This window comes from Neoarius graeffei, chromosome 6, assembly GCF_027579695.1.
Source record: "Neoarius graeffei isolate fNeoGra1 chromosome 6, fNeoGra1.pri, whole genome shotgun sequence".
Taxonomy (NCBI): Eukaryota; Metazoa; Chordata; class Actinopteri; order Siluriformes; family Ariidae; genus Neoarius; species Neoarius graeffei.
In genome coordinates this window covers 58,705,981-58,729,385 of record NC_083574.1, presented here as the reverse complement: position 1 = coordinate 58,729,385, position 23,405 = coordinate 58,705,981, and the positions used below count along the sequence as shown (strand labels likewise).

At 40.0% G+C, this 23,405-nt stretch overlaps 1 protein-coding gene across 1 annotated transcript in view; it reads right to left on the bottom strand.

Moving 5' to 3' along the window:
- Nucleotides 1–23,405, bottom strand: part of necab2 (N-terminal EF-hand calcium binding protein 2) — a 329,089-nt gene that overhangs the window by 12,503 nt on the left and 293,181 nt on the right. The window contains exon 8 of the mRNA XM_060923931.1: nt 19,533–19,612. Within this exon, the coding sequence (XP_060779914.1) occupies nt 19,533–19,612 (80 nt within the window). The remainder of the gene's footprint in view (nt 1–19,532; nt 19,613–23,405) is intronic.

Sequence of the window (23,405 nt, the reverse complement as noted above, 5' to 3'; positions counted from 1 at the left end):
AGTATACAAGTGCGCTTCCATGGCAGGGAAAAAGAAACTACCACTGCTGCCTATGTAGTGCCCTATTTATACAAATAGGAGTCATTCAGGATTCAGCCATGACACGGAGCAAAAACATGGCTGAATCCTGAATGACTCCTATTTGTATAAATAGGGCACTACATAGGCAGCAGTGGTAGTTTCTTTTTCCCTGCCATGGAAGCGCACTTGTATACTGAGGAGGAAAGCAATTTGCATTACAGCCGTGAGGCGGCTCGGTTTTCCCTTTCGGGCACTCTCGTTTTCTGTTAGAATTTGGTAAAGAAAAAAATAAATAAATATTATTTACCAGCTTACCGGGTCCATGAACATAAATGTGACAGCTGACAAGGTCGGGATATAAACGAATCGAATACAAACCACCCGCCGGGACTCCTACTTATGCGGCTCCAGCTTATCCTTGAAGCTGGAGCCGCAGCTGGATGAAGCCGGCAGCGTGCAGTGATAAGAAGGGAGAGAAAATAGTGCCAAGCGATTTCGAGGTCTGACTTTTTATTTGGCAACGGTTTTGTGATGCAAATATATCACTCTTTTGAACACATACTGTTTTGAGACGAAAAACGTTTTACTTTCGTGACCCCAACAAACTTGCCGGACTACTTTCGTCTGGACCAAAACTGGACAAGAACTGGACTCACAGGATGCTGTCAGGGGTAAGTCAGTGTGTTTGCACGACACTATTGATGGGGATGCCATACAGATTCATGTCAAAAATCCCGAACTATCCCTTTAATACAAGGTTCCTGTTACCAGGTTTTCTTCTAACAGAAATAAATGAGCCCCTTCCATACACTCTTAAATTAAAGGTTTTAATTCTTAAAGTTTACATACATTTTTACTGTTTTATAGTAGTGATTGAGAAGCAACTTGAGATATGTTGTATGAAAGCATACTGTGCAAATTACATTTATTATTATTATTATTATTATTATTAAGAATAATATGATTATTGTGTGTTATTTTTGCAATTAACTTACTTACATGTAACTATCAAAGACCAGCATGTCATTCCTGGTCACTCCAACTCATGTAGCTTTTTATTCATTTCTTTATTTTTATTTTTTTTTTAACAGTGATAGTCAGCCTGCCATTTCTCAAATGCATTAAATTAATGCATTAAAAGCTGCAATTAATTAATTTAATTAACAGTTAATTTTTCTGACACTCTCTCTGGTTCAAACACAACACACACAAAAAATAAACTTGTATTGTGACTAGGAACACTTATTTTGGAAGCAAAATAACATGTACCTCACTTAATAATGCTACTGATTTATATTCAGGTCTGGTAAGTCGAATGTAAAGCATGCCATTGAGAAACTGCATAATAAATAAAAAAGTATTCCTGCAACAAGCCTCTGAATCTATAATTCATAATTCATGAGTTATGAATTCTAAAAAGGTGATGAAAGTCTTGACCTCACAGATGACCTAACACTTCAGTTCACATCAAATATATTTTCAAGACAGATAACTACAAACCCCATTTCCAGAAATGTTGGGATATTTTCCAAAATGCAGCAAAAACCTGTGATTTATTAATTCACATGAACCTTTATTTAACTGACAAAAGTACAAAGAAAAGATTTTCAATAGTTTTACTGACCAACTTAATTGTATTTTGTAAATATAAACAAAGTTAGAATTTGAAGCCTGCAACACACTCAAAGTTGAGACAGAGGCAAAATAAGACTGAAAAGTTTATAGCACGGGCGCAGATAGAGGGTGGGACGGGTGGGATTCGTCCCACCCAGCTTTAAATTCACCTCGTTTGGTCCCCCCCACTTATAGGAAGGAAAAAACGTCTATGCTGTCTTTCTTTGCATAAGGCAAACCTCACGGAAAAATCAAAAGACTAATTACCATTCGGTTTATTGAGGTGCACAGCAGTACATACATAGTTGCAACAACTCACATAAAACAAAACAAAGACTGATATTCGGTTGGTTGAGCTGCGCAGACTGCACAGGTTGCGAGCTCGAGCTTGGTTGCTATGGTTACCCACAACAAGTTTGACAGGCATATCGGGGACAGCTCCTAGTTCAGGACCCCAACACGGCATGATGAAGGGTGCCAAACCGAAAAGGCAGAAAACGATTGCATCGTTTTTTCAAAAAACAATGACTGTAAGTAAACTGTGCCTTACTTTATCATATCACCTTGCAATTTTTTGATAGTCTGTTCAAAGTAACGTCGTAGTGAAAGTAAAGTCGTAAAGAATCAGTGTGCTGAAAGTCAGTTAATGTTTAAATAAAACAGTTTTTGCATACGGCATATGGCATGCTTGGGGAGTGATTGGAATCAGTATCAGAATCAATAAGCTTTATTTCTTTCAATGATGGGTAATTAAGTTTGACAGTCCAAGTCTCAATACATAGGATACACAGACCTAGATGCTATAGATAAATACAAAGGGTAGACAAAACAGTCAGCAGTCATCCAGAACACACACACACACACACACACACATACATACATACATTCAACCCACATGACATCCTGTCATGTCAGTGGTAAATAGCACATGAGAGCACCAGACATCACAGGTGTGCTCTATTCCTACTTTTTATTTATTAGTAGGCCTCAGCTAACGGTTGCAGGGATGAAGGAGTGATGGGTTTTTTGTCTTAGCTGAGTAATGTCGCCACCCTGAGGGCATCAGAGTATATTCCTCGCACAACACATGTTGGGGGTGGGGGTGTGGTTGGTTTGCTGGCAGCTTTGTCCCCCCCCCAGTTCAAAAAACGTATCTGCACCCCTGGTTTATAGGGTATTCAAGTAACACCATTTTGGAAGATTCCTCAATAAGGCCAAACAAAATAATATATGTGTTTCCTGGGTTTTCAAAATAAGGTAGGTAGGTAGGTAGGTAGGGAAAAAAATTGTTTATCCCAAAGGTTTACGACAAATTTCCTAGGGTAGGTAGGAAAAAGTGAGAAGTTTCCTTTGAAACCTTTTTTTTTTTTTGCAAAATACTCGTTCAAAACTAAACTTAGTCATCAGATATCGTTGATGATATAAGGATGCACTTGTATATAAATTGTTCTAATAATGATGGCATACTTTCATTTTCCAGGTAAAATGGGAATATTTTGGTGGATGATCTATTTGGTGGTGGCCAGAGTGGTGGTGGTGGTCCAGTACCTAGATCTATCCCTTCAGTTCTGAACATTTCCAAAATATATTTTTATATACTAGTGGGGACTTTCATACTTAAAACTGATGTCTTGTGTGTTTATCAAAATTGGGTGCATGCCTAACATCATGGCCTTAATGACATTATATTTGCTTCATGTTTTTTCTTATTCTGTCTATGAATGCAATGTTCACTTACGTTGTCCTAATGAATACAGCTGCTCCGTGCCATTTTCTTTTCAAATAAAGAAACTAAATTTCCTATATTTAAGTTTCCTATTCTGTGTTTGTAAATTGTGTTGCAAAATAAATGCAAATGCTTTCATTTTTCAGCCCTGTTAGTCCATGGTTCATACTATTTGCTCTAAGGTTTAAATCAGGAGGAAATCAAGGAATGTATCATTTCACTGACACAAACTCCTCCAATTTCAGATTTATTATCAATTCAGATATCTTGAGTATAGAATAGCATTGGAAGTGTTGAATACCTGATTTATACCCTGAGCAAACAGTTCCTTGTGATGTATGCATTATTTCAATCACTATCTAGCCATATCCACACTAAATTATTTTTAATTACATTTTTAATTATTTTTAATTAAAATTTTAATTTAATTTTAAATTATTTTTAATTTAATTTCATGAGACCTCTGCCCTGCCCTCAACGAACCAGCGCTGCCAGGGCGGGCTTGCCTCGCGCCTCGGGACGAAGAGCCACGGTGCTCGGCTTTAGTTTCGTTTTTCTATCGGCGGCTCCTGCCCGACTTTGGATGCTCGTAACTCGGGCAGGGGAGGTCCCAGCCTCCCGAATTTACTCCTGATGGGCCTCGTGTCTTTTGGCAAATACCGAGTGGTTTAAAGATATTTTTTGGGGGGCTTTTTCACCTTTTATTGGATAGGACAGTGTAGAGACAGGAAATGAGCGGGAGAGAGAGACGGGGAGGGATCGGGAAATGACCTCGGGTCGGAATCGAACCCGGGTCCCCGGATTTATGGTATGGCGCCTCATCCACCTGAACCACGACACCCCCTTACCGAGTGGTTTATATGACACGCCCTAGTGGTTCTCGTTTGACTCGCCAGGTGGCTGCCAAGCAGGTAGGGTCGGGCGCGAGAAATAGTTTGTTTATCATGGTCATAAACAGTTGAAGGGTTGCAGTGTTTTTACAGGGTCGGTCGGGTAACCGGAAACACATATATTATTTTGTTTGGCCTAAGCAGGTGAATTGGTAACATGACTGGGTATAAAAGGAGCATGCACCAAAGGCTCAGTCTTTGCAAGCAAGGATGGGTTGTGGCTCAGTCCTTTGTGCCAAAATTCATGAAATAATTGTTAATCAATTCAAAAAGAATATTTCTCATTGCAAGACTTTAAGTCTTTCAAAATCTATGGTATATAATACTGTGAAAAGATTCAGGGAATTCGGTCACATATCAGTGCATAAAGGGTAAGGTCGGAAACCACTTGAATGTGCGTGATCTTCGAGCCCTCAGATAACGATGCCTGATAAACTGTCATGCTAATGTGACAAATATAGCCACATGGGCTCGGGAGTATGTCGGAAAACCAGTCACTTAACACAGTCCACCACTGCATCCAGAAATGTAGCCTGAAACTATTGTGCAAGGAGATAGCCATTCATCAATTCTATGCAGAAATGTCACCCATTTCTCTGGACCCGAACTTCTCAGATGGACCAAAAGACAGTGGAAACGTGTGCTGTGGTCATATTAGTCCAGATTTTACCTTGTTTTTAGGAAAACTGGACATAGTCTTCAGTGCCAAAAGGTGAACACAACCATCTACAACCCCAATTCCAAAAAGCTGGGACACTGTGTAAACTATAAATAAAAACAGAATGTAAATAATGGAAAACCTATATTTCATTGAAAATAGTACAAAGACAACATATCGAAAGTTGAAATTGAGAAATTGTATTGTTTTTTGAAAAATATATGCTCATTTTTAATTTGATGTCAGCAACACATTTTAGAAAAGTTGGGACAGGGCAACAAAAGACTGAAAAAGTTTTGTAATGCTAAAAAACTAATTTGGTTAATTGGCAACAGGTCAGTAACATGATTGGTATAAAAAGAACATCTCAGAGAGACTGAGTTTCTCAAAAGTAAAGATGGGGAGGGGTTCACCACTCTGTGAAAGACTGCATGGGCAAACAGTGCAACCATTTAAAAATAACATTCCTCAATGGAAAATTGCAAAGAATTTGGGGACCACATCATCTATGGTGCAGTATCATTAAAAGATTCAGAGAATTTGGAGAAATCTCTGTATGCAAGAGACAAGGCTGTAAACTGACATTGGGTGCCTGTGATCTTCAGGCCCTCAAGGCCTCTGCATGCTTTTGCGACAAGGCTTTCGCAGATAGCTTTTCGCAGACAGTTGTAATTTATCGTTGAGTGGGGGGGTAAATAGGCGTGCGCGATGTTATTCACCGCTACAATGCAAGGGGGCGCGAAATCGCTAGGAGTAGTTGGTGGGTGTGGTTAGTGGAGTGTTTATCCTCCTGTTACTTATAATGACTAGAACTGGAGTCGTATAGATGTACGTACTTCCTCACTTCCTCGATCAACCGCTCTTCGTGCTGCTCCATCTTCACTCGTGTTTTTAAAAATGGCAGTCGTGAAAACAAACCAAACCGGGAAAGTAGGGAAGCGGAAGTGCGTGTACAGCGGATGTAGAGTGGACCAATCAGAGCCCTCTTGTCTGCGACGCTGTCTGTGAGGCTTCTGCGGTGGTCACAATTTTTGGGAGGTGCGCACAGAGCGTCTGCGAAGGTGGGGGGGGCTACGCAGACGCTATCTGCGACACCGTCTGCGAGGACTGCGTTGTCAGCATAAATTGGCCTTCAGACGACACTGCATTAAAAGCAGACATGGGTCTGTAGTGGGCTCAGACCACTGCAAGGACTCACTGTATGGGCTCAGGAACACTTCAGAAAAACATCATCTGTGAAAACAGTTCATTACTGTATCCACAAATGCAAGTTAAAACCAGATATAAACAATATCCAGAAACACCACCACCTTCTCTGGACCTGAGCTCTTTTATGATGGACTGAGGTGAAGTGAAAAATTGTCCTGAGGTCTGACAAATCAAAAGTAGAAATTCTTTTGAGAAATCCTGGACTCTAGGCTAAAGAGGAGAGGGACCATCCGGCTTGTTATCAGTGCACAGTTCAAAAGCCAGCATCTGTGATGGTATAAGGGTGTATAAGTGTACAACATAAGTAGCTTGTACATCTGGGAAGGCATCATTAATGCGGAATGATATATACATGTTTCAGAGCAATATGCTGCCATCCAGACAAAAATCTTTTTCATGGAAGGCCTTCCTTCTTTCAGCAAGACAATGCCATACCACTTTCTGCACATATTAAAAATGTATGGCTCTGTAGTAAGAAAGTCTGGGTGCTAAACTGGCCTGCCTGCAGTCCAGATCTGTCTCCCATTTAAAACATTTGGTGCATTACGAAGCACAAAATACAACAAAGGTGACCCCGAACTGTTAGGCAACTGAAATTGTAAATCAGGCAAGAATGGGACAACATTTCTCTTTCAAAACTACAGCAATTGGTCTCCTCAGTTCCCAAATGTTTACAGTGTTGTTAAAAGAAGAGTTGATGCAATGCAGTGGTAAACACACCTCTCTCCCAACTTTTTTTGAAATGTGTTGCTGACATCAAATTCAAAATGAGCATATATTTTTCAAAAAACAATAAAATTTCTCAGTTTCAACATTTAATATGTTGTCTTTGTACTATTTTCAATGAAATATAGGGTTTCCATGATTTGCAAATGATCTTATTCTGTTTTATTTAGTTCAAACAGCATCCCACCTCTTTTGGAATTGGGGTTGTACTTTGCTACCAGAGAAAGGTGTAAAAGCCAGCATCTGTGACAGTATGAGGTGCATCAGTGCCCACGGCATGGGTGAGTTGCATGTGTATAAAGGTACCACTGTCGTGGAGGCATATATTAGGATTTTAGAGTGACATATGTTGCCATCAAAGCAACATCTCTTCCCCAGAAGTCCATGCTTATTTCAGCAGGACAATGCCAGGTCTCATTCTGCACAGGCTACAATAGCATAACTTCGTAGACACAGAGTGCATGCGCTTAACTGGCTTGCTGCTAGTCCAGGTCTGTGTCCTATTGAGAATGTATAGGGCAACATGAAGAGGAGAATCAGTGGCGACCATTCACTGCTTAGCAGCTAAAGTCTTGTATCAAGCAAGAATTGACAAAAAAATTCCAATTGCAAAACTGCAACAATTAATATCCTCAGTTCTCATATGATTAAAAAGTTTTATTAAAAGGGGAGGTAATACAATGGTAATAATGCTTCTGTCCCAACTTTTTTTTGAGTGTATTGCAGGCATCAAATTCTAACTTTGTTTCTATTTACAAAATACAATTAAGTTGGTCAGTAAAACTATTGAAAATCTTTTCCTTGTACTCGCCAGTAAAATAAAAGTTCACATGAATTAACAAGTCACAGATTTTTGTATTTATTGCATTTTGGAAAATATCCCAACTTTTCTGGAAATGGGATTTGTATTATTATGCAGATTTTCATACTTGGCTAGAGAATGGATGGGACACAAAACTGCCAGATGGGATCAGTATTAATTACAGCTTAATCTCATTTATAACTGAATAGTCTATTTCCCTTCTGATTAAATTGTCCTGTTTGCCTGATTACTGTTGCGTTTAATGACTCATGCAGGCTGGGCAAAGGAGATGTAAGATAGACTGTTTGCTCAAGCACAGTAACAATTTAAGCAGAAATTATGCCTAAATAGACACATCTAGATGGCCCGATCTCTCCTCCAGTGAGACATCTGGAAGCATGGATTTGGAAGCATGAAATGGAGATAAAGCCTCACTGATATCATGCTGAACATTAATTAGGGTTCTCCTGAGAGGAGCACATAGGTAAATCATTGACAACAGTTTTGCTAATAAATTTGTGCATGTAAAAATCTACCTTTGTCTACTCTCACTATGAAAAGCATTTTCACACCACTAAATGAATGAAATGAAGTGGATGGAGGCTAAGATCTAGTGTCAGCACTCTGCATTCGACTGAAAGAGCTAAATGCATAATGGCTGCTAATGATGCAATACATCTACAGAAATCTCATGTAGAGGCAGGGGATGATAGCTTATCCATCACATGGGTGGATGGGTGAGGATGGTAGTTACTGTGGGGGTGAATGGCAGGCGCTCCAGGGATGAAGGTCTTAAGGGTGCCACTGCAGAAAGTGAACAAAATGCATTTTCCCAGAGCAACGGGATTGCATTATACAGATAACAAGAGCTCGGTGATGAGAGTGATGTCTCATTCAGCTGTGAACCCGAGTTGGTCAGGCTGTTCCTCTCTAACTCAGTGGTTGTATACCATCTGCTATGATCATTATGCCAGAAGGTGGATTGCTATCTTGCTGTGCCCATTTATGTGGCAGCAGCTTGCATAGGTTGATGATTTAACCCCTTAAGTTCATGACTTAAATTATTCTATATTTAAGTTATTTCTCTTAAAAGCATATTATTCTGTATGTACTGTGAATCATTCAGTAACTACAGTGAAATTAAAAGGAAATATACATAGATACAAGAGTGAGAAATAAGAGTCTGAACCCATCAAGGCCTGAGAGACTAAGAAATACAGTGGTGCTTGAAAGTTTGTGAACCCTTTAGAATTTTCTATATTTCTGCATAAATATGACCTAAAATATCATCAGATTTTCACACAAGTCCTAAAAGTAGATAAAGAGAACCCAGTTAAACAAATTAGACAAAAATATTATACAGTACTTGGTCATTTATTTATTGAGGAAAATGATCTAATATTACATATCTGGCGGCACGGTGGTGTAGTGGTTAGCGCTGTCACCTCACAGCAAGAGGGTCTGGGTTCGAGCCCCGTGGCTGGCGAGGGCCTTTCTGTGCGGAGTTTGCATGTTCTCCCCGTGTCTGCGTGGGTTTCCTCCGGGTGCTCCGGTTTCCCCCACAGTCCAAAGACATGCAGGTTAGGTTAACTGGTGACTCTAAATTGACCGTAGGTGTGAATGTGAGTGTGAATGGTTGTCTGTGTCTATGTGTCAGCCCTGTGATGACCTGGCGACTTGTCCAGGGTGTACCCCGCCTTTCGCCCGTAGTCAGCTGGGATAGGCTCCAGCTTGCCTGCGACCCTGTGGAACAGGATAAAGCGGGATACAGATAATGAGATGAGATGAGATTACATATCTGTGAGTGGCAAAAGTATGTGAACCTCTAGGATTAGCAGTTAATTTGAAGGTAAAATTAGAGTCAGGTATTTGTCATCCTATTGATTGAAATCAGGTGTGAGTGGGCACCCTGTTTTATTTAAAGAACAGGGATCTATCAAAGTCTGATCTTCACAACACATGTTTGTGGAAGTGTATCATGGCACGAACAAAGGAGATTTCTGAGGACCTCAGAAAAAGCGTTGTTGATGCTCATCAGGCTGGAAAAGGTTACAAAACCATCTCTAAAGAGTTTGGACTCCACCAATCCACAGTCAGACAGATTGTGTACAAATGGAAGAAATTCAAGACCATTGTTACCCTCCCCAGGAGTGGTCGACCAACAAAAGATCACTCCAAGAGCAAGGCATGTAATACAACCCTGATTCCAAAAAAGTTGGGACAAAATACAAAAACGGAATGCAATAATTTACAAATCTCAAAAACTGATATTGTATTCACAATAGAACATAGACAACATATCAAATGTCGAAAGTGAGACATTTTGAAATTTCATGCCAAATATTGGCTCATTTGAAGTTTCATGACAGCAACACATCTCAAAAAAGTTGGGACAGGGGCAATAAGAGGCTGGAAAAGTTAAAGGTACAAAAAAGGAACAGCTGGAGGACCAAATTGCAACTCATTAGGTCAATTGGCAATAGGTCATTAACATGATTGGGTATAAAAAGAGCATCTTGGAGTGGCAGCAGCTCTCAGAAGTAAAGATGGGAAGAGGATCACCAATCCCCTTAATTCTGCGCCGACAAATAGTGGACCAATATCAGAAAGGAGTTCGACAGTGTAAAACTGCAGAGTTTGAACATATCACCTACAGTGCATAATATCAAAAGATTCAGAGAATCTGGAAGAATCTCTGTGCGTAAGGGTCAAGGCCGGAAAACCATACTGGGTGCCCGTGATCTTCGGGCCCTTAGACGGCACTGCATCACATACAGGCATGCTTCTGTACTGGAAATCACAAAATGGGCTCAGGAATATTTCCAGAGAACATTATCTGTGAACACAATTCACCGTGCCATCCACCGTTGCCAGCTAAAACTCTATAGTTCAAAGAAGCAGTATCTAAACATTATCCAGAAGCGCAGACGTCTTCTCTGGGCCAAGGCTCATTTAAAATGGACTGTGGCAAAGTGGAAAACTGTTCTGTGGTCAGACGAATCAAAATTTGAAGTTCTTTATGGAAATCAGGGACGCCGTGTCATTCGGACTAAAGAGGAGAAGGACGACCCAAGTTGCTATCAGCGCTCAGTGTACAAATGATTTTTTTTTTTTTTTAACATTTCTAGCATTGATTGATGCCTCTGACCAGTGGTCTGTATTTATTTACACGTTTTGCTATTTATTGTGTTGTGATGGGTTTTTTATTGTATGTGTTTTTTTGTCACTTTGCTGTGCTGTAAGACAAATTGCCTTTTTTAAGGACATTAAAGCTTTCAAGTCAAGTCAAGTCAGTTCAGAATCCTGCATCTCTGATGGTATGGGGTTGCATTAGTGCGTGTGGCATGGGCAGCTTACACATCTGGAAAGACACCATCAATGCTGAAAGGTATATCCAGGTCCTAGAGCAACATATGCTCCCATCCAGACGACGTCTCTTTCAGGGAAGACCTTGCATTTTCCAACATGACAATGCCAAACCACATACTGCATCAATTACAGCATCATGGCTACGCAGAAGAAGGGTCCAGGTACTGAACTGGCCAGCCTGCAGTCCAGATCTTTCACCCATAGAAAACATTTGGCGCATCATAAAACGGAAGATACGACAAAAAAGACCTAAGACAGTTGAGCAACTAGAATCCTACATTAGACAAGAATGGGTTAACATTCCTATCCCTAAACTTGAGCAACTTGTCTCCTCAGTCCCCAGACGTTTACAGACTGTTGTAAAGAGAAAAGGGGATGTCTCACAGTGGTAAACATGGCCTTGTCCCAACTTTTTTGAGATGTGTTGTCATGAAATTTAAAAATCACCTAATTTTTCTCTTTAAATCAGGGGTCCCCAACCTTTTCAGCACTAGGGACCGGTTTGGTTCAGCATTGTTTTGCTGCGGCCCGGTGTGTGTGTGTGTGGGGGGGGGGGGCGTGGTCTCACACACGCGAGCTGGGGGGCGGGGTGTCTACGTTTAGCAGACACTGGGAGAATGCATTTAGCTGACGCTTTTACAAATTAGAATAATTGATTATTTGAATTGGAGGACAATTTTGGTGATCGTTTTGGTTCCATATCTGGTGTTGTGCATGCGTTAAAAGTAGCGAACTTCAGCTATGAACAGTAAGTAAAACTGAATCAGGAACATAAACTTGAACGACAAAATTGAACTAGGAACATGAAAACAACATGCACAACACAATAGGAATAGGTGCTGAAACAAATTAAAGGCCTAATTTTATTATGGCATAAGCCGATTAAATTTTAATGTGAGCCCTGTGCTTGTTTCCCTGCAGCTAGAATGTCCCATCTGGGGGTGATGTTGGACAGTGACACTCCTAATGTATTTGAAATATCCAATCGGTTTCTCAGTTTTGTTTTGGTCACTGTCATTGCGGAAAACCCGGCCTCGCAAAGATAAGTAGTTGGGAAGGGCAGCAACGTTTTGAGCGCTTTTACGGCTATTTCTGGATATTCCCGTTTGGCGTTTACCCAGAACGCAGGCAGAGAGTTTGTTTGGTCAAATTTAGTCTTAAGACCACTGTCATTTGCCAGCTCGATCAGCTGCGCTTCCTCCTGAACGGACAGGTGGTCAGGAATTCTTGCAAATGGATTGCGGATCCATTCATTCTTATCACGCGGATCTCGGGAGGCTGGGAAGTAGCGGTCGAATTCTTTCGACAGCCCAACGAGATGGTCACGAACCAACTGTGATAGAGCTGGCGCTGGCTCCGTTTCCCCCAATAGCCCCACTAATAAATGAAACATGTCAAATACACCCTTGTCTACGCGACGCCCCCACTGATCCAGCTTTGCTTTAAATGCAGCGACTTTGTCTGCTACTTTAAAGACAGTCGTCATTCTCCCCTGAAGTGTCAGGTTGAGCTCATTAAGCAAAGCAAAAATGTCACAGAGGTAGGCGAGTTTTGACACCCAGTGTTCATCACTGAAATGCGCAGCCAGATCAGACTGTTTTCCTGCCAGAAATGCCTGCAGAGGCTCTCTCAACTCGAACACTCTGGCCAGTGACTTCCCCCTCAACAGCCACCTGACCTCTGCGTGCAAGAGAAGGCGTTTGTGCTCTGCATTCATTTCTTCGCAGAGCTGCTCAAACAACCGGGTGTTGAGTGCGTGTGCTTTGATGAAGTTGACCATTTTAACGACATCGTTCAATACAGCATTCAACTCCGGTGACAATTTACGTCTGGCCAGCATTTCTCTGTGAATGACACAGTGTGTGTGTTTGCAGTCAGGTGCAACCTCGCTCAGCCTCGCAGTGAAACCAGACAGCTGCCCAGTCATCGCCGCAGCCCCATCAGTACATACACCGATGCAGAAGGACCAGTCTAATTTCCCTGACACGTAACCATCCAACGCCCGAAACAACTCTGCACCTGTGGTGTTTGTTGGAAAGGAGAGCACACACAACAGATCCTCCTCAACATCCTCCTCAAAAATGTACCGCACGAAAACGAGAAGTATTGCCCTGTTTTCCACATCAGTGGACTCGTCTACCTGAATTGCAAACCACGGCGACCCTTTTAGCCTCTGCAACAACTGCGCCTCAATATCCTCCGCTATATCATTAATGCGCCTCTGCACAGTACTGGCAGAAAGAGGTACCGAGCCTATCTTTTTGGCTGCTGCCTCCCCAAGCACTTCGTCGCACATGTCTTGGGCAGAAGGCAGAATTAGCTCTTCTCCAATAGTGAATGGTTTCTTTGACTTAGCTATTTGACACGCCACTCTGTACGAGGCTCTTAGCAAAGCCACGTTCACAGAAGTAGTTGTCTTTAGCATGAGTTTTTGTGAATCTTGCTCTTGCTTTTTGCGCTCAAAGAATTCAAGAGGTTTATTTTTAAGTGTGGGGTGTTTAGTTTCAAGGTGTCGAATGAGCTTTGATGGCTTCATAGACTCATTCGACAGCTTGTCCCCGCACACCACACACAACGGATTAGGAGCATGCGAGTCACCGGTCTGTGTAAAGCCGAATTTTAGGTAGGAATCATCATATCTCCTATTGAAAGATCCCTTCTTTTTCTTTGGGTTGCTTCCGGGATCATTATTGTCATCGATGCTGGACCTCTTTTCACCCTTACCCAAACCAAAGAAACTTTCTAAGGACGTTTGCTGCTTCTTGCTCATTGTAGCTAATATACACTGTCGCTGACCGTGAGAACCGAGCTGATCTGAGGCAGCGCTGTGGGAAAATAGCCTACGTGTTGAGGGCGGGTCAGACAGTCATCATGATTGAAAAAAATAAAATGTGCTATCGGCCTCCGAATGCAATAGGCTATGCAGCGTCCACGCATACTTATCTAACGTGAAATGAACCCATGTTTTATTTACACCTCTCTCTCTCTCTTTTATATACAAAAAATCCCCCCCTTTTTTTGGCATTTCCCCCCAATGTCACGACCTGGTTCGGAATGTCTTGCGGACCGCTGCTTTAAATGATACATTTTCTCAGTTTAAACATTTGATATGTCATCTATGTTCTATTCTTAATAAAATATGGAATTTTGAAATTTCCACATCATTGCATTCCGTTTTTATTTGTACTTTGTCCCAACTTTTTTGGAATCGGGGTTGTAGTTGTCAAGGTCACAAGGGACCCCAGGGTAACTTCTAAGCAACTGGAGGCCTCTCTCTCACATTGGCTAATGTTAATATTCATGAGTCCACCATCAGAAGAACACTCAACAACAATGGTGTGCATGGCAGGGTTGCAAGGAGAAGGCCACTGCTCTCCAAAAAGAACATTGCTGCTTGTCTGCAGGTTGCTCAAGATCACGTGGACAAGCCAGAAGGTTATTGGAAAAATGTTTTGTGGACGGATGAGACCAAAATAGAAAGCACTATGTTTGGAGAAAGGAAAACACTGCATTCCAGCATAAGAACCTTATCCCATCTGTGAAACATGGTGGTGGTAATATCATGGTTTGGGCCTGTTTTGCTGCATCTGGGCCAGGACGGCTTGTCATCATTGATGGAACAATGAATTCTGAATTATACCAGCGAATTCTAAAGGAAAATGTCAGGACATCTGTCAATGAACTGAATCTCAAGAGAAGGTGGGTCATGCAGCAAGACAACAACCCTAAGCACACAAGTCGCTCTACCAAAGAATGGTTAAAGAAGAATAAAGTTAATGTTTTGGAATGGCCAAGTCAAAGTCCTGACCTTAATCCAATCAAAATGTTGTGGAAGGACCTGAAGTGAGCAGTTCATGTGAGGAAACCCACCAACATCCCAGAATTGAAGCTGTTCTGTACGGAGGAATGGGCTAAAATTCCTCTAAGCCGGTGTGCAGGTCTGATCAACAGTTACCGGAAATGTTTAGTTGCAGTTATTGCTGCACGGGGGATGGGGGGTGGTATCACACCAGATATTGAAAGTAAAGGTTCACATACTTTTTCCACTCACAGATATGCAATATTGGATAATTTTCCTCAATAAATAAATGATCAAGTATAATATTTTTGTCTCATTTGTCTAACTGGGTTCTCATTATCTACTTTTAGGACTTGTGTGAAAATCTGATGATGTTTTAGGTCATATTTATGCAGAAATATAGAAAATTCTAAAGGGTTCACAAACTTTCAAGCACCACTGTATATGGAAGAGTGCATGGACAATATGGGCTGTGTTCACGAAGATGATTGATTATAATCAAAATAACACTCAAATACCAAGCCAAAGGGGTGCCCCTGCTCTTTCTCTCCACACAAGCTGACACCTCCCTCTTCAGCACAGTTGTCACCTATGCAACTTCACGTTGTTATGTAAATGTTGAGTGTGGGTCAATTTGAGTGAAGCAGTGCCTGAGAAAGAAGAAAAAGCATGTGTGCGCATGTGCTTGACAAGCGCGATATGCAGAATGTGCAACGTTCAAGAGAGACAGTATCAGACGGTGTAAAAATAAGTGTGAATAGATAATTTTATGCAAAAATAGAACTACATAAAAAATTGACACAAATGTTGCTGCGAATACATTCGTTTTGTTCAGGACTGATTGATGTATTCATGTTTTAGTATGTTTAGTGTAGTGTGGACGACAGAAAATAAGAATAGGTTTAATAATGTTTGTAGTCCAAACTGATGGTAATGACAAATGGCTGTTAATTTGTATAGTCTACACATAAATTTAATGTTTTTTTAACCTATTCATATTTGCCTTCATTCAAAGTTCAATTCACACAGATTAAAATGAACTAGTTCATGTTTAAAGTTCACAGTTCCAAAACTGTGAACTAGTTCACTAGTGAAATATTTTTAATGAGCCACACTGAATATGAAATATGAATTTTTTGTTCAGCAATTAAAATATCAAATTTCACCTACCATCAGAACATTCTTGGGGTCTGCTTTATTGATATAAGCAAATCAGTAGTGCCACAACCAGTGCATCACCATAAGACAACACCAGTTGAGACAAGGAATGCGCGAGAAACTCAAGATGGTCACTGAAGCATTTGCAAAGGTACAATCCCAAGATATTGTAATACATCATATTTCATATCACAATATGAAAGTGAAAATTTTACCTATTATCCCTACTTCTGTTGAGGGAGCATTGTTCACGTTCACTTGCACCAGCAAACTCCACTCAAGTTCACATTCATTAGTTGCAGTGAACAGCACTCATTTAATGCATTCATGCACAACACTGCATATTTTTTTACACTGATACTGTTTTTCTCTTGAACTTATCATTAACATTTTTAAAATCTCTACAAATTACTGTTCATTTTTATTACCATTAATTTGGACTGCACAGTCTACACTTGAATTTAATATTTTTTTCTTATTTTCCGTCCGCCACACTGTGTCCTTCACTAAATATACTAAACATGTCATTGAAGTCTTAATTTACTCAGGTTTATTCTTACATAAAAGCAGTTATTTTTGCAACATTTGATACTGTCTCTCTTGAACGTTACACATTCTGCGCCAAGGTGTGTATCATGTTTGTGTCAAGCACGCATACACACTCCTCACCCCCCCCATGTGCTGCTTTGCACAAACTATTGCTGCTTTTCCACTACAAACGCGGCTGAGTCGGGCTGAGCCGTGCCGTGCTGAGTCGGGCTGAGCGGGGCTGTTGGAGTTGCATTTCGACTACAACCGCGCTGAACCGTGCTGGCTGGAAGTGGGTGGACACATTGGGTGGAGTTAGCGAAAGTGGGTGGACGTCAGGTGATGTCGTTAAGCAGCGCAAACAGTGACATCAGTGAGCTTTTAAGCGGTAGTCTCATGACCCGGATAGTAAACAATAAACATGGAGGACATGGAGTCGTTAGTGTTGCTGGTCTTGGTGCTGTGGCTTGTTGTCACCGACAACGTGGACAAATACTGGCAAGAGCGCATAGATGAGGCGATTCGCATAAGGCTTCAGAAATTCTCGTAATTCGTAATTATTCTTCTTCCGGGTTTGCAGTGTTTACAGATCCCAGCGCGCTCGCGGGGCGTGTGTGGGCATGTGAGGACACTCCTCCTCACCAATCAGTGCACAGGGGAGTGTCTGCTCACGCCCCCAGCCTCACTCGGCTCAGTTTGGCTCGCTTCAGCCCTACTCCAAAACGGTGCGAGTTTTAGGGGCTAAGCAGGGCTGAAGCGAGCTGAGTCGTGCTGGTTTTTGGTAGTCGAAACGCGAGCCGTGTCGGGCTGAAGTGAGCTGAAGCGAGCTGAAGTGAGCTGAAAAAGGGTAGTGGAAAAGGGCCATAACTTGCATAACAATGCAAATTGCATAACAAAGTTGTATGGGGAGAAAGAAGAGGGGCACTCCCTTTGGCTTAGGAAGAAAATTCTCACAGCCTCCCGGGAATTCTACTGTTAAACGAAGAAAACATTTTATTCCTGAAAAATAAAATCTAACAGTCAATAATGAAGCATTGTATTTTTTCACTGACGTTAAGACTTTTTGAAATAGCAAATCTCATCAAGGATTTGTTGTAATTATGAAGAGAAATTTTGTTGTACTATACTAAAAGGTTGAAACATGAATTTTTCCCAATCAACTGTTTAGAACTTTTTCATACAATTGTTTATTTATACTACTGAGATAGTATAAGTATCTACTGGGGTGACATGGCGGTGCACTGTTGCCTCACAACAAGAAGGTTCTGGGTTTGAACCTTCTGGTTGACTGGGGCCTTTCTGTGTGGAGCTTGTATGTGCCTGTGTTGGTTTCCTCCCACAGTCCAAATACATACAGATTAGGTCAACTGGCTACTAAATTGCCCACAGGTGTGAATATGAGCATGAATGGCTTTTAATCTCTTTATTCACCCAGCAGTTGATTGGTGACCTGTCCAGGATGTACCCCACCTCTTGCCTGAAGTCAGCTAGGATTGGTTCCAGCTAACCTGTGACCCTCACTGGATAAACAGTATAGATAATGGATAGATGGAAGTATCTACACATCAGCAATCATCTTGTTGGAACAACATTTTGTTTTACAAAGACTGCACTTGTCCATGGACTAAAATTCATCGTGGAGACCTAGTGAACTTACTATTCAAAAACAAACTTAACTCATGAACAAATGAAATAACCAACCAAAAATGATCATGCAAAAATGTTAACGTTGGTTCATTATACACCCATTGATAACACTTGTAATTCTCTGCCTCTGAGTAATCTTCACAGAAATATTTACACAAATAAAGTCAGCCTAGTATAAAGAAGTTTGCCACTACTGTAGAGGATGACCAACATGTACGCATTACTACATGTCCATAATCCCTACATTGTAAATTTTACAATAAAACTGACAATCACACAGAGACTATGGATGTCTATAAAAGGAAAATCATATCTCCAGTAAAATTTACTCCCCCCTGTCTAACCCCTTCCCCTAACTATAACACCTATTTAGATAGCAACACAAAATTAGATATTCACAATTCAATCAATCCAATTAATCAAAATTGCATGGAATCTAGATATTAGAAAAAAAATCAATTAGCTCTCTGACTACTTTCATTATGTAATAGTTGAGATTATTTTTTTCATGATATTATAAAAAGAAACTATTGCATACACTGATTGCCTCAGGTTTGCAAATTTGTTGTGCCTAAATCACTTAAAGAAATTTAATTTACTAATTTTATATAATTATTTAAATTACTGATTATTTATCCTGGCACAAAATTTTGCCTCTAATTTAACCATCTGTTACATTTGTTACCATTTTCCCTAATTTGAGTAGCTATATTAAAGTAGCCTCAATAACACTGAATCTTTTGTTTTGATGCATGATTTAGAGGCAAATAAAAATAGTGGAAAGTCTTACATATTTTCATCACAATATATTCAAAAGTATATTTCCAATTAAGCTACATATATGAATACAGAGTAATGTTTTATAGCAATTAAATATTTCTGCTTAGTGAGGAGTTTGGCATTGTTCTCAACTGACTGAGCATCAGTACTTCAGGATGAGTTCCTGCTCTTCAGAGCAGATACCATGCTTTCACAGCCTGCTTCTGTGAATGTGAAATTATGTAATCCCTCAACATGAGTGATTGTCTGGTTATTCTTAGCTTTGAAAAGAAGCTACTATGTCAGAAACCGTAGGATTAACGAGGGACCACATTAGCCTTAGTGCTTAATGCATACATGCTTTGAGAATCGTAGCTCCCAAGTATTACTCTTGAGATGTTTATTATTATTATTACTACTACTATTATATTGTTTATCATCATGTTATCACCAGCAGTTATTTGTTAGCATGCCATGAATACAGAAATACAAATTTCACATGGTTCTTAGCGTGCTTGGTATATTGACCAGTACAATACATTGGTCAGGATATTGGTGTGCAATTGAACATATGGGTATCTATATGCAGGATTTGACTTTTATGATGATGAGAATTAAAGTGCCACCTTATTCTCCAGGCGTCCAATCAGCTCAGCCAGACGGTTGATCTGCATTTCCAGGCCTTCTTTCCTCACCTCGACAGGTCCTGAAAGATGTCAGATACAGTCATTCCAGTGTACTGAATGAAGCTGTGCATAATGAATGATGGTAATGTATTTCCCATGTCTTCCTGTGAAACTCCTAGTATAGCAGTGGGAATTGGGTATGTAACCTTTATTACTTCCACCACTGTTTAAAAAAAAGACACTAGGCTTTTGAGTACAATGACTATAGTCATATTAAATGATGCTGAATAATTTTTTTTTCAAAAACAACCAATGATACTTTATACTGATGGTTATTAAAGTGCACAGCAGGAGAATAATAGAAAAAGGTACTGTGCTTAAACAGGAAATTATTAATGCAATTTTGATTACAGAAAAAAGTATTAATGACTTTAAATCAGCACCACTTCAGATGGCACATTACTGCCACTGCTGTGCAGGACAGGGAGGGATAAACAAACCAGCCATAACAATAAGATGCCTGTGGTCCCTTTACAGACACTCACTTATAAAGAATTAAATGCAGTTGAATTGAACTGTTTCTGGGTCAGACACATTGTTTTATGGATGATGTTCATAGCCTTACATGCTGACCTGAGTTCTGTGGAATCCTTTGATGATTTTACAAGAAGTCTCAATTTCAGGCAGTTTAAATCACAGAACATAAATCTTCTCAAAATGTATCAGTTTATTTCAATTCAATGTTTATTGCAAAGCACTTTAAATGACTGACATTGTCACAAAATAGTTTTACAGAAATCTAGGCCTTGATCTAGGTTCCTTATGAGCAAGCCAGAGATGACAGTAGTAAGGAGCAAAAAATCGCACAAGATGGAATAAGGATGAAAATGGAATCCATCCTCTCTTGGGTGACACTGGTGATATTTTGAGAGTAAAGTATAACAGTCAGTCAAACAGTGACAAGGGAAAGAGTATAAGATTCAAATGTATACTGAGGTTATAAATCATGAAAAAACGAAGATATTTCCAGATTAAGTATATGTTTTGCCTGTCACATAAGCATATAGAGGTGATTCACAAATATTAATGAAATTAGTGTCATGCAAGTAATATGTAGCTTAGTTTATTGAGTTCACCACATTTACACAGAAGACAAAAAAAAAAAGAAAAAAAAGAAGATTAACTATGAACAAATTGAATGTGGCAGGGGAAAGGAACAGGACTTGCATCTCATTTGCCACCTACATGCTAAAATGTGGTAATAGATTAATGGAAAAATGTACACTAGAATACACTATAATGATAATAAACAATAGAAAAATGTGCCGGTGTGAGTATGCATTAATGAATAAATATAAGATATATATAAAAATTAAGTCTGACACAGAAACTCTACATTATTAGCACTGGATTACAAAAAATAGATAGACATGACAAAAGAAGACAATCTATCCAAAACCAAATATTAAAAATTGAACGATTTTGGTAGATGAACTATATAATGAGGAAAATGTGAATCAATCAATATCATGACATTTTCATTAGATGCTAATGTGGAGGACTACAAGTTGCTCTTTTTGATTGATAAATGTCGAGAAGGTGGGATTTAAACATAGATAATGATTCAAGGGATTTAATATAAGATGGCAAAGCATTCCAAAGTTCTGCAGACCTAATAAAGTATGATTTCCTATTATAGTCCTGTTCATGTTCATAAATAAGGATGTAGTTATTAGGATCAATGTTTCACATATGATGAGGTTTAAAGGTACGCAGTTATTAAATGTCAATAGATATAAGGCCATTTCTAGATTTAAAGAAAAGTAGCAAGTCTGAGATCTCCCTATGGTATCCGAAAGGGAGTAAGTTTAAATTAATTAGTCTTTCTGTATAAGTCATATTCTGAGGGAAGTGCATTATTAATTTTGATGCCCTTTGCTGGATGCCTTCAAATGATTCACGATGCTTCACAGTGAATGGGGACCACAGGTTCCTGCCATATTCCAGTTTCAGACGCACTAGAGCACAATACAAGCGTTTCCTCATGCTGGGATCAGATAACTCCCAGCATACCCTTTTAAGAAGGCCAAGAGTCTTACTGGCTTTTGCAACTACGACTTATGTGCTTTGCCCAAGACAGGTTGCTGGACACAGTAATACCAAGAAAACTGATGGAAGATACACACTCAAGCTGCTGATTGTCAAGACTGTAGCTTCTGGCACTTACACATGGAATCTCCTTCTTCGAGATACAGTGGTGCTTGAAAGTTTGTGAACCCTTTAGAATTTTCTATATTTCTCTATAAATATGACCTAAAACATCATCAGATTTTCACGCAAGTCCTAAAAGTAGATAAAGAGAACCCAGTTAAACAAATGAGACAAAAATATTCATCTCCTCTCATTATATTACATATCTGTGAGTGGCAAAAGCATGTGAACTTTTGCTTTCAGTATGTGGTGTGACCCCCTTGCAGCAATAACTACAACTAGACGTTACCGGTAACTGCTGATCAGTCTTGCACACCAGCTTAGAGGAATTTTAGCCCATTCCTCCGTAAAGAACAGCTTCAACTCTGGGATGTTGGTGGGTTTCCTCACATGAACTGCTCGCTTCAGGTCCTTCCACAACATTTTAATTGGATTAAGGTCAGGACTTGGGCATTCCAGAACATTAACTTTATTCTTCATTAACCATTCTTTGGTAGAACGACTTGTGTGCTTAGGGTTGTTATCTTGCTGCATGGCCCACCTTCTCTTGAGATTCAGTTCATGGACAGATGCCCGACATTTTCCTTTAGAATTCGCTGGTATCATTCAGAATTCACTGTTCCATCAATGATGACAAGCCGTCCTGGCCCAGATGCAGCAAAACAGGCCCAAACCATGACACTACCACCACCATGTTTCACAGATGGGATAAGGTTCTTATGCTGGAATGCAGTGTTTTCCTTTCTTCAAACATAATGCTTCCCATTTAAACCAGAAAGTTCTATTTTGGTCTCATCCATCCACAAAACATTTTTCCAATAGCCTTCTGGCTTGTCCACATGATCTTCAGCAAACTGCAGATGAGCAGCAATGTTCTTTTTGGACAGCATTGGCTTTCTCCTTGCAACCCTGCCATGCACACCATTGTTGTTCAGTGTTCTCCTGATGGTGGACTCATGAACATTAGCCAAATGTGAGAGAGGCCTTTGGTTGCTTAGAAGTTACCCTGGGGTCCTTTGCGACCTCGTCGACTATTACACGCCTTGCTCTTGGAGTGATCTTTGTTGGTCGACCACTCTTGGGGAGGGTAACAATGATCTTGAATTTCCTCCATTTGTACACAATCTGTCTGACTGTGGATTGGTGGAGTCCAAACTCTTTAGAGATGGTTTTGTAACCTTTTCCAGCCTGATGAGCATCAACAACGCTTTTTCTGAGGTCCTCAGAAATCTCCTTTGTTCATGCCATGATACACTTCCACAAACATATGTTGTGAAGATCAGACTTTGATAGATCCCTGTTCTTTAAATAAAACAGGGTGCCCACTCACACCTGATTGTCATCCCATTGACTGAAAACACCTGACTAATTTCACTTCAAATTAACTGCTAATCCTATAGGTTCACATACTTTTGCCACTCACAGATATATAATATTGGAACATTTTCCTCAATAAATAAATGACCAAGTTTAATATTTTTGTCTCATTTGTTTATCTGGGTTCTCTTTATCTACTTTTAGGACTTGTGTGAAAATCTGATGATATTTTAGGTCATATTTATGCAGAAATATAGAAAATTCTAAAGGGTTCACAAACTTTCAAGCACCACTGTATGTAGCACCTTACATTTAGATGAATTGAATCCCATTGCCCCGTCAAGA